At 39.3% G+C, this 18,858-nt stretch overlaps 1 protein-coding gene across 1 annotated transcript in view; it reads right to left on the bottom strand.

Annotated features, from left to right (window-relative positions):
• Window positions 1-2,151: 2,151 nt before the first annotated feature.
• LOC118822302 overlaps window positions 2,152-18,858 on the bottom strand; it is an 81,605-nt gene continuing 64,898 nt past the window's right edge. Inside the window, exons 5-6 of the mRNA XM_036591262.1 lie at window positions 6,134-6,212; window positions 2,152-2,540 (exon numbers count right to left, since the gene is read on the bottom strand). Coding sequence (XP_036447155.1) covers window positions 2,477-2,540; window positions 6,134-6,212 — 143 coding nt within the window. The 3' untranslated portion in view covers window positions 2,152-2,476. The remainder of the gene's footprint in view (window positions 2,541-6,133; window positions 6,213-18,858) is intronic.

The raw sequence follows: 18,858 nt of genomic DNA, 5'->3' as shown, positions 1-18,858 counted from the left end.
GAAATCTCTGTGCTGATTCTGAATGAACAGTGTCAATAAAAACTATGGAACATACATGACATGATAAAAAATAGAATTTTTATTTGCTTTTTTATTACATTTCAAGACAACATGCCAAGTGACGTCAGGCAAGGGCATACACTACCATTCAAAAGTATGGAAGCACAGGTAATACTAATAAGTGTTCTGCTTATACAGTGATTTGAATGTAATCAATGTATTATACACCAGACACAAAAAGGTTTCCTATGGTTTATTCAGACATTTTCAAATCTTTTGTGAACAAAAGTAAGTTGAATTATATATAATACAGCAATTCTGTATTTACAGTACTTATATATACATTGTTAAGTGCCTCAAGATTTCATTAGTTTGGAAATATGAGGCACTCTGTATATTCATTTAATTCAAAATCAATAATTATTGAATCTACAGCTTTGTTTATCTTTTGGGCACATTTAAAATTCCATTTAAAATCTTCAGAAAATGGTTTTATATTGTTGAAAATACTGATTCCAAACTTCTGAATGGCAGTTTATTAATTAACACAAGCAAAAAAGTACAGTAGCTACAGTACCCGTAATATTAATGACTCCTCAAAACATGCAGCGTTTTACTCCAAAATGAGTTTTATTACTGACTCACTCGGAGTTTCATTTCAGATTCTCTTGCTGTGCAAAATAATCATGATCCTCTGTGACTGCGCTCACTAAAATATTGCAGGAAGAGCACCATCCTCACCCCAGAGGAGTAACGGACAACAGCAGGAAGAATGAGACACAATGAGGTTTAATCTAGAGTAGACTCTTCTTAATCCTGGACAATCTGATGTATCCAGGCTTTGCCCACAAATGCTTGTTTTCATAGCAACAGTTGCCAGGTTGGACAAGCTTTACAGCAGGTTGACAAAAATCTCATTCAAGAGACTGACTCACAAATAGAGAGACAGAATGAGAGAGAGACAGACAGACAGAGAGACAGACTGACACAAAATGACAGACACAGTCAGAGAGTGAGAGACAGATAAAATGTGAGAGACAGGCACAGAGTGAGTAAGACAACATGAGACAGATAAGAGAGACAGACTAAGAGACAGATAAAAAGAGAGAGACACAGAAAGTGAGAGACAGACAACATGACAGACAGAGAGTGAGAGACAGACAAAATGAGAGACAGACAGAAAGTGAGAAACAGACAAAATTAGAAAGACAGACAGAGAGAGAGACAGACAAAATGAGAGAAATAGACAGAGATCGAGAGATAGAAAAAACGAGAGAGACAGATAGAGAAAGAGATAAAAAAATGAGAGAGACAGACAGAAAGTGAGAGACATACAGACACAATTAAAGACAGACCTAGATTGAGAGACATACAAAACGAAAGAGACAGACAGAAAGTGAGATACAGACAAAATGAAAGAGACAGACAGAAAGTGAGAGACAGACAAAATGAGAGAGACAGACAGACAAAATGAGAGAGACAGACAGGCTGAAAGACAGAATGAGAGAGATAAAGAAAGAGAGACAAATTATGAAAGATAGACAGAAAGAGAAACAGACACAATGAGAGAGCGAGAGACATACAGAGAGACAGACAGACAGAGACAGGCAGACATACAAAATGAGAGACAGACAGAGAGAAACAGAGAGACTGACTAAGAAAGAGACAGACAGACAAACAGACGGGGAAACAGGTGGATATATTGAATGAGAGAGAGACAGACAGACACGCTGATACAGAGAAAGAGGAAGACAAGAAGAGAGAGAGTTAAATAGGGAGATACACAGACAGAATAAGAGACAGACAGACTGAGAGACAGAGCGACAGAGAGAGAAACTGAGACAGAGTGAAAGAGACAAACATAGAAAAAGAGAGACAGACAGAATGAGAGACAGAGAAAGAGAATAAGAGACAGAGAGACAAAAAGACAGAGAGACACACAAAGAGAGAGAGAAAGATGGAGTAAGAGACAGACAGAGTTACAGACAGAAAGAGAGAGACAGAGGGTGACAGACAGACAGACAGAGTAAAAGACAGACAGACAGATAGAGTAGGAGAGGTTTTTGTCGAGTAATCAAGCTAAAATTAGCTTGGGGGCAGAATTCAGTGTTGTTGTTTACACCCCAGTTGTTTCAATTAGCCACAACAACACAGTCTGTCTTGGTCTTGTAGTATTTTAGACTGGAAGCTTAACTTTATGCAATGGCTCTAAACATCAACCTAAAGCCTTCAGGATGATTTTTGTCAGCACTCTATAAAGGCTGTCCAACCTCAAGACAGCTACTATGAAAGAAGACGTTTGTGGGCGGAGCCTGAATAGATCAATTCTAAGATGGTTGAGCTCCATATATAGACTACACATGCAGAGGAGAGATGAGGAGCTCCATAAGAGACGAGAGGATTTGGAGAAGGGGAAAGGGTAGAGGAGTCCTAGGCTGGGCTGGACGCTCTGCTGTCCTCTGTGTCCTGCAGGACGCTATCTTGAAGGGCTGCTGCTTCCAGAGGGTGGGCAACAGAACTGGTGAAGACTGTTATCTTCCCTAGCAGGAAAGGCAGATCGACAAAGAACACGCATGCCACTTCACTGTGATCTAGAAAGACACTGTACTTGATTTTACATTGTTTCAAGGATGAAAAAAGCTAAAACATCTAGTTCAGGATAGGACAGCTGTGGTTAAGATCTTTTGATTCCAGTTTCATGATATGATGGTTAAGTGGGGAATGAGGAAGAATGATGAATGAAACTGTGGACTTCTCAGATTTGCTTGTAGAATATACCAGGAGTCGGCAACCCAAATGTTAAGAAGAGCCATTCTGTCCTTTCAACAAAAATGAAACCACTTTGGGAGCCTCAGCATTTTACATCCATTTTATTGGAGTAACGTTTCACCATCTTGGCTGATAATATGTCTTAATATGTGCTAGCTAATGTCCTAGTATAGACGAAAAATATAATATAAACGAAAACACAGACTCACTTTGCTCTGCTTTAAGCTTTAGCTCAGCTATAGCCGCTTTTCTCGCATCTCCAGCAGGAAACCTTTTCACAAAAGTAGAACAGTTTCTTGTAAAATGTCTCTTAACGTTTAACGTTTTACGAGGCTGAATTCAGCTTCTCATCTGCCAGCTTCATGTTCTTTTCCCGTTCCAGCCGCTAGAATGTAACTGCTGCACCATTTAAGGTGAAACGGGACAATTCAAACAAGAGGCTGGCGAACGAGAAGCTGACTCCAGCCCCACAACTTTTTAGCATTTGACAAATTAATCAAATTAGCAGTTATACATTAACTCCAGCATTTAAGATGCTTTTTTACCTAAAAATCTAATTCTGCTGTGGAGCCACAACAGGACAGTAAAAGAGCCACATGCGGCTCCGAAGTCAGATGTTGCCGACGCCTGAAATATACAGTAGCCTCTGAAATATTTGGGCATTTATGATACGCTTTATTTATTGTGCTAATCAATAAAATGTCCAACCATGTGGCATTTATTATAAACAGACCATTCCAAGACTTTCTTTTTGGTAAAGCATTCTATTAAAAGGTGGCTGGTGAGTTTCAGTCTGTCATCGTTTGAGTAGTTTCTTTGCAGATTTCTGCAGGTTTGCATCCAAAAATGTCTTCTGAATTCATAGCCCCTTCAATGAACCCAAGCTTACCAACGCCACTGAAAGAAAAACAGCCACAGTAGACATTTGTGGTATGCATCCATGTTGGGGCAGTTTGCATAGTAGCCTACTTGCTAACCATAAACAGTAAAGACAGAATTACGTCAAATAATTACATACTTGCGAGAGTGCTACACACAATTATCTGTCGCAAAAAATGCATAGATAACCAGCATGGCAGTAGAGAAACTTTTGTGCAGCTGTGGTTAGCCAAGGAGCTAACACAGCAGTTAGCAAGCCAACTAACTCACCTAACGTAAACAATAAAAACACAAAAGTGAATATAATTATGTCAGGTAATTATGTAGTCGCCACAGTGCAATACACAATGCTATGTGGCAAAAAAGCATAGGTAATTGTCATAGCTGGCAACAGCGGGGAGACTTGTGTGCAGCTGTGGTTAGCCAAGGAGCTAACATTGCAGTTAGCAAGCTCATCAACTCACCTACCACAAACAATAAAAACACAAAAGTGGATATAATTATATCAGATAATAATACAGTCGCCACAGTATAATACACACCGCTATGTGGCAAAGTATAGGTAGTTGGCATGGCTGGCAACAGCGGAGTGACTTCTGTGCAGCACAAGCGCGAAACCACAAAAGTAAAGATAATAATGCATAATAATGCATAATAATAATAGTAATAATAATAATAATAATATGTGCATCATACAATCTCTGTGGTGAAGAAATGCCCTGGATGTCTGAGACAAAATCGCACATCATGGCAAATTCCATTGAAATGAAAATAATCTGTCCTGCGAGAAATTCGATAAACGCAAGTGTGATTGTCCTTTACAGTACCATCAGTGCAGTCTGGTTGGCATTCTTCTCCAGCTTTTCTCCACAAAAAGAATCTACCATCAGTATGATTTTCAGTGTTTTTCTCTGAAACAAATTTTGCTTAACATTTTATAAAGTAACCTAAAGAACATTAACGTTTACCAACGGTTAAATGGCTAAAGTGTCCAAATACTTTTGGAGACCACTGTATATTTGAATGCATTGTAGAGAACAATATTAAACAAGCTTAGCACAAAAACCTTCCCTTGCTCTTTTTAACTTGTAAGGGTGTAGAAGAGGTCAGGCTTAGAGAGAACGGCAAGATCTCTTCTATCCATCACACTGTAGCCACGGGGAACGACACGTTAATGAAACAGGCCGATCAGTGTGCTGTGGGTCTTTGAAGATGAACGAGTGAATGCTTTAATCACCACTCCATTAGAACTTGACTGTGTGATCAAACAGAGCAAGTGAAGTCTCATCAGTCTCTGTGGATTCGCCAGTGCAGCAATGTAGGGGCCAAGCACCAGAAGTGCAAATAATGTGCTAGCTGGGTGACAGCCTGCGCAGACTGAGGAGATACACAGTGGTGACATTTTAGGCATACATAATCAAAGATGCATGGCTTCATGTGCCTTGAGCTGCATCAAAGCGGTTTAAATTGGAGGCATGAGCTTGAGTAAGCATGTTTTGGGACTAGGCATTTTTGTCAAACTAAAATTAAAGCCTGTTTAGATTTATATTCCACAGTAAATCCATTGGTATGGTATCAAACAACCCATGTCTTTTCAGAAAGGCAAGCAATTTCCTACCAATATGATTTTCTGCTTATGGAGGTTTTTAATGAATATTTTTGCAGTAAAAACAAATGAAAGAAATGAATGTATAATTAACCAGCACTTTTCTTGCTCTAGGATAAACAGAAAAAAAACAAGCAGTTAGAAGAATGTATAATTTAATGCACTGGAATTACAGCAAATACATTTAATCAAAGCTTTAAATGAAAATTTATAATGGAAGAGTAAATATGGGAAAGCAATTTCACAGTCGCTCACTTTGGCAATGGCACAACATACTTCTAATGTAAATTGAATGCTTTATAAAATGTAAGTAGCTACTAATAATAGGGCGGTGAGGTTTACACATGCACTGAAATGAAAACCGATTTAGGAAATGCAGCTGTGTTCCGCACAGAGGATAAATGGGAGATGTTATTGGATGAGAGTTAAAACAAGTGTACAGACAGCAACACTGATCAATGCGTGACTTATGAAACACGAAACTGGAACAAAATTATTTTAAAATAGTGCACTGTTTGGAATTATTGTCTAAGCATACCTTATACACAATCCCTAACCATGCAAGGCAAATGTTTTGAGTTATTTCTACATTTCTTTTATTTTCAGATAAAAATGCTCACAATACTCCCAGCAGACTAAGGGATAAAGGAGATTTCAACCAAAAATGCTAACATGGGTAATAACAACTGAATGCTAGTAAACGTACACCATGCCAGCTAGTGGCAGTTAGCATGCAGTCAAACTGCCACTACTGTTAGCCATATTAGCATGACCTATCCCTTTGAAATGGATCTAAAATCTTAGAGAGCACTGTCTTCTGACATTAGGGATGCTTCCACGTACCAGGAAGGCACGTGACCGGACTAGAGGGCCTCTTACCTGCACTCTTTGAGAGGGGCAGGCACAGCTAGCTGCTTATTGTACAACGGAGCAGGGCAGCAATACTGGTGCAAAGTATCTACAGACCTATGACACAAGGAGAAACATACAGTCAGAAACCCAGAGGCAAAAGGGCGCACGTCTTTTCATCGACCTGAACAAGCGTGCCTGGAGATAAGAAATGTATAAGAATGCAAAAATACAGCGTATTGTAATGTAGCGAATCATGGCTAACGTGTTAGAGTGTGGCTAGTGTGTTAGCTTGGCCTAAAATTCTAGACTGTGGCTGTACGTTAGACCAACATACTATAAAGCAGGGGTTCTCAACCTTTTCCACCCCAAAGCCCACCTGTTTATAACTATAAAGCATATCGGCCCACAGGAAGGCTAAAGCCAACTTTTTAAAACTACAATTTTCTTTTCTTAAATGCTAACACTGAAAACCTGAGAATTAAGGTCTGAAAAAGATCAGATCATCCATTCCGGTTGTCAGTAGATTTGCTAAATTTGCAGTTATGTTAAAAAGAAACATGACAGGTTAAAAAAACATGACTGTAGTGATATTAAAAAGGGAGAAAAAGAATAGAAATGTACGAGGTAGATGTGGACTTCTGATTTGGAGCTGCAGTCCATTGAATTTTCACTGAAAATACTCCACTGGCCTTCTCAAGAGGAATCGTTTGGCCTCTTTAGTTTTGAGGGTTTTAGCTCCACTCAGCTTTTAGATTAATGCTTTCACTATCAACATATTATTGAGTTTAACCACCCAGGTCGCTGACGCTCGGCCAAAAATATGCTCCGTTACGACCCATGAGTTGAAATCAAATGCATGTCTTTGCTATTATGTTATGGCTCGTCTGTCGTTTTTAACAGCAGCTCATGCTGAGAGTCTGTAAAAAGTCAGATGTAAAATCAGGCAGATTATGCTGACAGTACAACGCCGACGTGCTGCTAGAGGAAGAAAGACAGCTCTGTTAATAATTGCAGAGACTGTGTTCCCACCAGCACTGAACTGAACCAGGGCTCGTTTGGAAGCACGTTTTTTGCCGTAAAAAACAGTTCAGCTGTCTGCTGCAGACCCAAGTATGGGTGGAGTGTTCACACACATCAAAAAGGAGCAAACTAAAGAAAAAAGGTGTAAGTCCACACCAAACAAGGCAGGTGTGAAAGCGCCCTGAGAAACTGCTCCATATCTGACTTGTGAACTCGCTTGTCTGCATCGCGCACCAGTGTTGACTGATGACAGTTAATCAGCCTGCTACTGCGATGTTTTTATGTGTACGTCTCTATTAATATTTTATTGGTTATGATTCGATTTTTAGATTTTTAATTGTTAAGTTCATCTTTTTTTCCACCTTACCGTCCCATTACGAACTACGGCCTCCCCCTAAGCACAGGCCCATAGACCACTACAAATTGCTTCATGGCCACTGGTGGCCCACAGGTTGAGAAACCCTGCTATAAAGGACAACTTTTTGTTTCAGAAATTGTATTCTTGTAATGTTGTATGTGCTACTAAACTGAAAATTTAAACATTAATGTGTTATTATGGTACATTTTTGCTGTATCGAATAGTTGACACGTGCACGGTTACTCAAGTACTCAATTAACTGTTCGAGGTGCCATTATTTGAATACTGAAATTACTGTTTTTTAAATGTTTTGCTTGCATTTGTGAGTATTTTGTGTCATACTTTGCTATTATGAAACACAAGTACCTGAAGATGATCTTGCTGCCAAGGACGCATAGTTAAGGATAACTACTGTTGCTATGTCCAGAAACAAATAACATGTTGGCTCATCATCCACTGAGGAAAAAATACTTCATGTAGCAGACAGGACCTTATCAACATCCAACATGACACTTTTTAGCCCTGTTAACTCATTAACTAACATGACAACCTACCAGTTTTCCTCAGCTGTTTTTTTTTTTAATAATAAAACGTTCTCAAATGTATTCCTCTGCATGCTTCTAGATTATTGTACAACATTGAGGGCATTTACATGCACTCAATAATCTGATCATTATCGGATTTCTGCAGTTATCTGATTATTCAAACGGTCATGTAAACAGCACACTCCTATTTCTTAGATTGGAGTAAAGTCTAGAAATCCAATTAAGAAATATGTTAAAGAGAGCTGGATTTCTAAGATTTCTCACTGCATGTAAACTCTTACTCTGATTTCTTTCAGATTTCTCAGTCTGTGCATGTGCGAACACGGTCCAGTGCTGGAAATAAGCAGCGATGCCGCGAGACGACGCTGAAACAACTACATTCTCGACAAAATGAAGCATTTAAATATTCTTTGTCTTCTAGATGATGTTTGTTCATATTTTCAGGTAAAGTGGCGCAATTTTTTTTTTTTTTTAAAGTTTTACATTACGTTTATGTCACATCTTCTTCTGTGAGTTTATTGACTGGCAGCAAAGCAGAAATCCGATTACTGCCTGACTCATGTAAGCCCAGAGTTTCCCCATTATCTGATTACCCAAGTGCATGTTAACGTGTCAACCGAATTACTGACAAAATCAGATTTTCTGTAGTTATTGGATTATTAAGTACATGTAAATTTAATTCTCTAAATATTGGATATCCATTCATTAACTCTAAAACTTGAATACTCTAATAACAGAATTAGTCAGAACTCACATCCCTACCAAATGGGTTGAAAGATCAATCTCATTTATTTCAAAATAGCAATTTGAAAGAGCAATTTTCAAATCGCAAGAGCTGAAATTTTAATCACAACCTAAAGGCTTGTGAACTGCCTGTAGTTAGACCAATCAGAACCAAGTGAGCAGCCATAAGATGACAACACAACCACAACTAACTGGCCATCTGGCATCCAGAGTTCAGTGTTTGGGTCTGATGCTATTAAATGTGAATAAGCTGGTCTTCTTGGCCAGAAAAACAGTCCTGGACCTTAATGCATTGAAAATTTCACAATTTAGATCATAGTCACTATACTGGTCTGAAACTGAATTACAATTAGATATTTTCCTAAAATCATTCAAACAAGGCACTGCTGTATCATGTCAAATTGAATTCTGAATTTTGTGTATTGTTACATCCCTAGGGTTCTCAACATCCATTAGTTGGCATATCCACTAAAGCAAATGTGAAAATGGCATTCTAGGGTCACTGATGAGATGGGAAAAGGCTCATGCTAGACAGACTATTGATGAAATCTGAAATGTGTTTCTGATAATATCAAGAGTCATTTATTTCTGCCAAGAGGAAGGTCAATTGGTTAATGATTAGCAGGAAAAAGGAACATTTTGGCCTCCAAATGACGCCACTGGACCCTGTCCACATGTTCTACAATGGCTTTACTGTGTGGTGCTAGACCAGTTTAGTTTAATGTTAAAAACGGTCTAAGAAGTCATTACGAACAGCTAATCTGGAGGGAACAACAATGAGTTTACTGTCATGTATATGTTTCCAGACTGAGTTATCTCCCTCTGAGCTCATAGTTCTTTCATATTTCACAGATAACTCTGCACCAGTGTACTGCAGACCTGCTCAGTGCTAGCCCCCATAACACTCCCCTTTTATATTTCATTTGTAAATACGTATTTTCACCATTAATTGTAAAACTGCAGCAGATGTAGATTTTTAAAGCCTTTGCACACATTATAGATCTTGAATAAGAGCCAATTTTGTGTAGTTACAGTTTAACTCATGTAACAAAAACATGCTGTTAGCATGTTTCTTACTATTTCTTACTATTCACATGTGCTTTACAGGCTTTATGATAATCTAACCTCTGCTCACTTTGTTCCATATTGTGGAGACACTATGTGATGTAGACGATTGTGAGGCCTTTAACCCGAGGCTCATGGACACAGTCACCTTGAAAGGGTCATATGATATTCCAGCCTGAGGCATTCTGGCCTCTGTTAAGGACTCTCTCCGCTACTGTTTTTAGACACGAAGCAGCGCATACGCTCAGCAGAATAACAGATGGCCATTTTTTCTTTATTATACAACGGGAGGTGTTAGGCAAAAAAATAAATAATAAAAGTGGATAAATACAGAGGCAAGACAAAAAGGCATTTTTAACAATGCTTTGAATGTAGAACACACAAAAATGGTTATGCACACCCAAGTGATGCAGGCTGTGTACCATAAGATTCAGAGCACGATGATGACAGATACAGGCTGATTTCAGGCTAATTGCAGACACATGATAATTTCATAGGTGTAGACGAGGAGGCACCGCTATTAGACAGTAAGATCCGGAGCACAATAATGAAAGATATAGACTAATTCTATAGCCATAAAAGAGGAGGAACTGCTATTAGGCTGTGTTGAATGGATCACAAGACAGATACAGGCTAGTTTCAGACTGACTGCAGATACAGGCTAATTTCACATACATTAAAAGGGATGACACTGCTGTTTGCACAAATGCAGAAACTGATAGCTCTTCACAAGTGCTGCTAAACACTGAATTCACAAGATTCACAAGAGAAGCCAATGACGAGGGAAGCATCAGCGGATGATTTCAGGGTGTTGCGTCTTACAGCCAAGTGTCAACGCAGCTTTCACTCCCGGAAAGAGTGCAAAGGCCTGCGCTGTCAACAAGAAGCAAATGCAGGCCGTGGGTTCAGGCCATTGTGTAACAATGCAGACGACTGTTCTCAGAGCTCGCTCGCAGGGTGTGAGTCAGATCTGAAGTTAGGATGACTTTCTAATCTAATCAGCCAAAATCAGCTGGAACGGCAGGAACAGCAGAGGAATGAGTCAAAAATAACACAGTGACAGGCTTCAAAGACGTCCACATATGTACAAAGGCACACAAACACTGTTTTATACAATGTCAGAACATGGGGTCACACGTAAGTCTGATACATACTGAATGTAAGCAAGTATGAAACATCCAGACTTTTTTCCAAGTAATTTTGGGGCATTTCCTTTGGTCCATTCATCATGAAATTTACACTCATATATATATATATATATATATATATATATATGTGTGTGTGTGTGTGTGTCTGTGTATGTATAACTACCTGTAAAAGGTAACGTATAAGCATCTATGTGTCTATATGTCCTATACGTATTGTACATATGTAAGTATCTATATGTAACAGTAATATACCACACACATATTATATATGTACTTAAATTTAATAAGAATTTACAAAGGACCATTTTCTGTCCTGTAGGTTAGCTCTCCAGGACATCTCTACCCTGACAATGTAAGAAAATAAACATAAACACACACAAACCACAATACAACCTCCTAATATCTTATACAATTCAAGCAAAACAACTTTGCTCAGCAAACCCAGTGCAACAGCAGCACAAACACTTTCTCTCCATTCAGCTTTGGATCACCTTGTCATGTCATGCTCATCCTCAAGAACACTGCTGAGGCTTTGCACTTGTGACCCACACACGTTCCCTACCTAGGCTTTGTTGTCTTTCATTATCACTGGAAGCAGCCGCTGCTCACGTGACATCCTCCCTGCGGAATATTCTTGTTTACGGACACATGAATGAAGCTTAGAAATAAAAAAAACAAGCCAGCACAAAACCATCACAAAACCAGCGACAAGCTTCTGTAAGAAAGACGTGACTCAGCAAGTCCAACGAAGCTGAAGTTAGATTCTAATTCACCTCTTCTTCGAATTTTCCGTTCCACCTTAAATGGTGCAGCAGTATGTAACTGCTGCACCGTTTAAGGTGGAACGGAAAATTCATGTAAGAAGCTCCCAAATAGGAAATCAACACTCAATGACAACACGAGCCCTCAGCATTCTGAAGCTAATAAGCCGCCAATAGCAGAAAACATTTCAGCTACTCACATTTTGGAGAGTCTGTACGCCATGGCAGGTCTGGGTGTAGGTCTGCTGCACGTGCTGTGCGTATGTGTGCGCGAGTGAGGGGCTGGAGTGGAAGACTGGGCACGGGAGCTGCACTTAGGCGCGTGCACGCTGGCTCAGGGGCTCGGCTGCTTCATTCAGGCTCGTCACAATAGAACAACACACTGTCAGCAGGCTGTGATGTAACACGCGCATCACACATCCGTGCGGGCAGCAACCAAACAAATACTAATACGGGGGGTCATGATGTTTTACTGATGCACAGAAGTCAGAATGAGATTTTTTTATTTGCCAAGTACAAGATGCACGAGGGATTTGTCTCAGTGCACGTGTCAGCATCAATTTCAATTAGACCCAAAGTGACTTAGACTATATATATATATATATATATATATATATATATATATATATATATATATATATGTGGAGAGAGAGAGAGAGAGAGCTGGCACCAGTGCCTTTTCTGAACATGTGTGGGCCCCAAATAACATCCTACTTCATTCATTTCAATGAGGAGAAAAAAGTTTAACCATTTTTTTTTCAAATGCCACTTTCAAAAGTAGGGCCACTCTACCCATCTTTGTAAAGTTTCCACATAATTCAATTGTTCAGATGTAAACAAAGTCCTTCACAGTTGTTTGACGTGAAATGCTCTATTCTCAAGAAACTTACAGAGACAGAATCTTTTCAGTGGTGGTGATAGAAACCAGACGTCTGAAGAGGTTAATAGCTCTAAAGAGTCCCTCACACAAAGTTATGACATAAAATAGCTACAAAAACGGTGTCTGATGTGATGACGTTGTTTTATGATAGTTTTAAGACAAACCTTTTGGCCTATATATATATATATATGACTGTTTACATATTAACAATTAAATTATGCAGAAATTCAGTGGAATTCATCATCAAAACGTAGATTATCATGCTGCTACTCAGGCACTGTATTACCCCCCAGAAAGATCTACATAGCTAACTACATCACATGACACAGTGTAAGTGCTGTTTAAGGGTAGATTTGTCACAGGATTTGATCACATTCATTTATTTTTACTGCTGATATCCAGCATATTATGCTGAAATCACCAATATCTGGTGCCTAATTTAAAAATATTCATTACGGGCAACCAGGGTCAATGATGCAGTAGCAACACAACATAAACTCTGCATGGCATTTGGTTTGGCAGGTAGGTGTCATTTAATGAGCCATAACCTCCTCCATGCATATGAAATTCACAGCCAATCTGTCACCCCTCATTCTGCTCGCCTTGGTACAATCCAAAGCTGAAATGCACCATTGGCTCCTTGGTCTCCATGGAAACTGGAGGAGAGGCTGCAGTCAGAAAGCACAACCTTCCCTTTCCACAAATGGACTGAATGGGCGACACCAAAGGAGCCAATTAAGAGCCTACGCACAGGAAGCCGTAGTGATGGAGAGCGCCCTCTACTGATATTTCAGTCTCTGAAAGCCCTTCTGGGATCCACCTAATCTTGTGGGAAAGATAAGTGACAAAAGCTTTTGTGGCTAGAATGAAATATTCATGTTTACTATGTGGATGACTTGAAATGTGCAATACTAGTACAAACATGCAATGAAAACAGATAAAGATGAATCATGGGCTTTCAAAATATGAATGCATATATACATATATATATATATATATATATATATATATATATATATATATATATATATTGGCCAACACAGGCCTTGTATGAGTACAAATGTAGTAAAGGGAAAGCATCACATGCTCATTTTAAGTTGAAAAGCTGTGCAAAATTTAAATAAAAATAGAATGCAATGATGTGCAAATCATTTAAACCCTATATTTTTTTAGAAAACAGTACGAAGACAACATTTCAAATTTAAAACTGAGAAATTTTATTGCTTTTTGAAAAATATATACCCATTTTGAATTTGATGCCAGAAACATGATTCAAACAAATTGGGACAGGGGCAACAAAAGACTGGAGAAGTTGTGTCAAGCTAAAAAAATCACCTGGTGGAACATCTCACAGTTAATTAGGTTAATTGGAGCAGGTCAGTCACATGATTGGATATAAAAAGAGCTTCCCAGAGAGGCTGAGTCTTTCAGAAGTAAAGATGGGGAGGTGTTCACCACTCTGTGAAAGACTATGCAGGCAAATTCATCATCTGGCCCTCAGGCAGCACTGCATTAAAAACAGACAAAATTCTGTAGTAGAAATCACTGCATGGGCTCAGGAACACTTCTGAAAACTACTGTCTGAGAATGCAGTTCATTGCAGCATCCACAAATGCAAGTTAAATCTCTACCGTGCAAAGATGAAACCATATATGAACAGGATCCAGAAACGCTTCTCTGGGCCCTAGCTCAGTTAAAATGGATTGAGGCGAAGTAGAAAAGGTGTCCAGTGGTCCAACAAATCAACTTTTGAAATTCTTTTTGGAAATCATGGATGCTGCATTCTCCAGGCTAAAGAGGAGAGGGACCATTCAGCTTGTTATCAGTGCTCAGTTCAAAAGCCAGCATCCGTGATCGTAGTGCATATGGCATGGGTGACTTGCTCATCTGTGAAGGCATCATTAATGCTGTGCATAATATACAGATTTTGCAGTAAGATTTGCTGCCATCCAGATGACGTCTTTTTCAGGAAAGGCCTTGCTTATTTCCGCAAGACAATGCCAAACCACATTCTGCATGTGTTACAACAGCATGGCTTCGTAGTAAAATAGTCCATTTGCTAAACAGGCCTGCCTGCAGTCCAGACCTGTCACCCACCGAAAGCATTTGAAAACAAAAAAAAAACATGATAAAGGAGACCTTGGACTATTGAGCAGCTTAATCCTTTTCCGAGCAGGAACGGGAAAACATTTTACTTTCAAAACAACAGCAATTGGTCTCCTCAGTTCCCAAATGTTTACAGAGTGTTGTTAAAAGAAGAGGTGATGAAACACAGTGATAAACATGTGCCTGTGCCAACTTTTTTGAAATGTGTTGTTGGAATCAAATTCAAATGGGCATTTTTTTCAAAAACAATACAATTTCTCAGTTTCAACAAATGATATGTTGTCTTTGTACCTTTTTTCAATTAAATATGGGGTTTAAGTGATTTGCACATCATTGCATTCTGTTTTTATTTACATTTTGGACAGCATCCCAACTTTTTTGGAAACAGGACAGGGTTGCATAATAAGAACTGTACCGTGAGAGAGAACTAGCATGTGGGACTCTTCTGGGCCTTTACTACAGTTTAATTCTACCAAAAACAGAGACAATCTTCTGTGATACATGTACATTTATTTTGCTGTGGCACGCAATATATTAGATCACCCAACAACACATGCCTACCAACACTAACACACTTGAACACAAACATGTAGACACACAACAGCATCAAGTCTACTGTTTTTCTCTGGCCTGTGTTGGCAGTAAAAACTGGAAGCAGATGATGCTAACAGGAGTGTTAATAGAGGACAGAGGCAGCAGTGGGAGAGGAGCAGATTTAAGCTCATTAAGCAGTTTTGAGTGTTGTTATTACAGCGTGAAGAAGCCGGCTTTGACCTCTTAAGCCTCCTAATGAAACTCTCCACTCTGCAGTACAGCTACTCGCCCATTATAGCCATGAAGTCTGCATTGATTCTGGCAGGAAGCAGCCAGGAACAACTGCCAGGAACGAGAAGAGTGTCTCTCCCTTTACCCCTCTCCCTTTTCCTCTCTCTCTCTCTCTCTCTCTCTCTCTCTCTCTCTCTCTCTCTCTCTCTTTTACTCTCTCTGTATGTTTTTCTCTCTAACAGAGAAGTAGGGGGTGGCGATGGGGGGCTGATGGAGGGCACGAGAAAGAATCCTCATTCATGCGCGGAGCTCAGGACGAAACACCTAAAGAGATTAATTAGAATGCATGAAAATGCCTACAGCTTTAATATACAGCACAAATTAAAAAACTAAACACACAACAGCCGTGATGCACCAGAACAGCAATTAGACTGGAAATGATTACTAACAATTCAGGTACCTTACAATAATTAACTAAAAAGGGAGACCTATAATAATTAAGGGTGTAAAAAATGCATCAGTGCTTCATGATGCACTGCTCTGAAGGCGGTGATTAAACTGCATATTAGAATTCAACTGCATTGCTTCTAATAATATTCAGTAAAGAATGCACACAACATAAAATCCTCAGGCTATTTTCAAATGTAAGAATACAAAAACAAAAGCTTGTATTGTTTTATCTTCTGCATTGCACTTCTTGCAGTCATATCCACAGTGTTTTTAAAATAAAGTCAGAATCTAAAATGTGAGATTTCATGATGCAATCAGATTGAATGTTTGTCACCTAACTGAGGTCAGAGATTTATAGGCCTAATAACAATTCTGCAATCCACTTAGTCTTGTGGGAAAGATAAACGAAAAATGCTTTTGTGGTCAATCTGAAATATTCATGTTGTTATGTGTATGACTGTAAATGTGTCCAAATAATCAAACTCATCAAGCACTATATACACCGATCAGGCATAACATTATGACCACCTCCTTGTTTCTATGCTAATTGTCCATTTTATCAGCTCCACTTACTATATAGGTGCACTTTGTAGTTCTACAATTACAGACTGTAGTCCATCTGTTTCTCTGCATACTTTGTTAGCCCCCTTTTACCCTGTTCCTCAGTGGTCAGGACCCCCATGGACCCTCACAGAGCGGGTACTATTTGGGTGGTGGATCATTCTCAGCACTGCAGTAACACTGACGTGGTGGTGGTGTGTTAGTGTGTGTTGCGCTGGTCTGAGTGGATCAGACACAGCAGTGCTGCTGCTGTGTTACTGCAGTGCTGAGAATGATCCACCACCCAAATAATACCTGCTCTGTGGTGGTCCTGTGGGGGTCCTGACCATCAAAGAACAGGGTGAAAGGAGGCTAAGTATGCAGAGAAACAGATGGACTACAGTCTGTAATTAACTAAAAACCTATATGGTAAGTTGAGTGTATATATGTGTATATATAATGTATGGTATATATATATACACACTCCCCATAAGTTGGGACTGATCAATTATTTCAGAATGCTAATCATAAAGGGAGCATCCTGATATTCTAACAGCCTCTAATCGTCTGGGAGGGCTTTACACATTACTGTGAGGATTTGATTGCATTCAACCACAAGAGCATTGGTATGGTCAGGTACTGATGTTGGATGTTCTGGAGGCCACTCTAGTTCATCCCACAGGTATTGGATAGGGCTCCATCACTCTTCAGAACACAGTTCCCTTGCTCACATCTCAATGCTGGGGGGCTTTATACCCGTCTATCTCACACATGGTGATCTCATGCTCACATGCAGCTGCTCCTCAGCGTCCCATTCTACTGTGCACAATTGTCACCTGTGTAAAGTAGACAAAATCACTAATAAGAGGGGATGTCTGGACACTTCTGGACTCATAGTGTCTATAAACAACGTCGATGCGCTTCAGCATGGCCTCTGAATCCCTAGAGGATGAGGCAGGCTCCTGAGAAACAGGTCATTAGCAGACTGCAGCTCTACCTTTATCTCTTTGAACACCGCTCCCCACCGTTCATTACTGGCCTATGAAAGTTTCATGAGCAGGCACCGTCAAAGCACCCTCTGCCAGCAGCAGGACGAAGGGAACAGCCGGGTTTTCTGATTTAAAATGTGCTGAGATCGTTCTTCTACTGTACACCAGCAGACTGGAGTCTCCCCTGCATCCGTTTGGAGAATTGATAGTACAGTTACCAGAGGAGAGCTACAGGAGACGAATTAGATTACTGTGTAGCTGCTGAATCATATCAGTGGTTACAGGCTAACATTGGCGAACTGTCGCTATTAGAGCTAGGCCTTCAGTTAGGACTTTAAATATTAAAACTTGGTCAAAAACAAGAGGAAAACACACATACAATAATGCTGATTTCTGCTAGCACCCCTACAGGATTCTAGTAGTATGTTAGTACTACGATTCTTATTAACCTTTTTTGGCCTAAATTAAAAACAGACATCTGAAGCTTGTAGAATACATTCAATGTTTTATTTGAACCTTGTCAAAGATATATTAACACCAATATTGTAGCAGTTTTACAGTGACTCAGCAAACAGGCCTGGCATGGAACCATTTCTAACGCTAGCTTAAACCTGGTAAAACTACGGCTTGTATTCATAGATTGGACTTCCAGAAGGTTTAGAGTGATGTTTTGTATGAAGAAACTGGTTCCACTCATTCTAAATGAAAACATTGGTTGACTCCATGTCCTAAGTATGTTATTGGTTAACTTGATTTTAATACTGGTGAAACTTCAATTGACCTCCTGTCGTCCTTACTAATGGGAGAGCTATCTTGGTTGTATCGGTCACACTTTATTTGGGTGGTCCCTTAAATCAATAACAAACATTCTGCTGATATTCAGTTGATTATCAACAACATCAAGGTTGGGGATAGGGATAGGAGTAGCTGTAGGTTTTGCTTTGAGGTTAGGGTTAGGTTTAGAATTAGGGATAGATTTAATAAAATCACACTGAACTTGAAGTTCAGTTGCATTTATTGGATATTTAGTTGGATGTTACTTAAAGATATACTGAGCATTTACAAAGCATCTACAGGACCATCCAAATGAAGTGTTACCATTGTATCTACCTAGATACCACAGAAAAAAAAATCTGATTGCTTATTTTTCCCCTTGGCTGGCTCAAGAATTTAATCCTTTTATTCAAAACAAAAGTTAAATAAAAAATGATAGAAATAAGAAAAGCAATGCAATAGTTGCACGACAATTCTATTAAATAAAAATTACAGACATGCATTTTTTTCTATTTCACAGAAATCATTAGGCCTAGAAGACCCTGAGAACTCCAATCTATATGTTCGTTCCTAATATTATTGAACTTCACAGCTGTAATGCACAAGA

This window comes from Colossoma macropomum, unplaced genomic scaffold, assembly GCF_904425465.1.
Source record: "Colossoma macropomum unplaced genomic scaffold, Colossoma_macropomum, whole genome shotgun sequence".
Lineage (NCBI taxonomy): Eukaryota > Metazoa > Chordata > Actinopteri > Characiformes > Serrasalmidae > Colossoma > Colossoma macropomum.
This window is presented reverse-complemented; position numbering and strand designations above follow the sequence as displayed.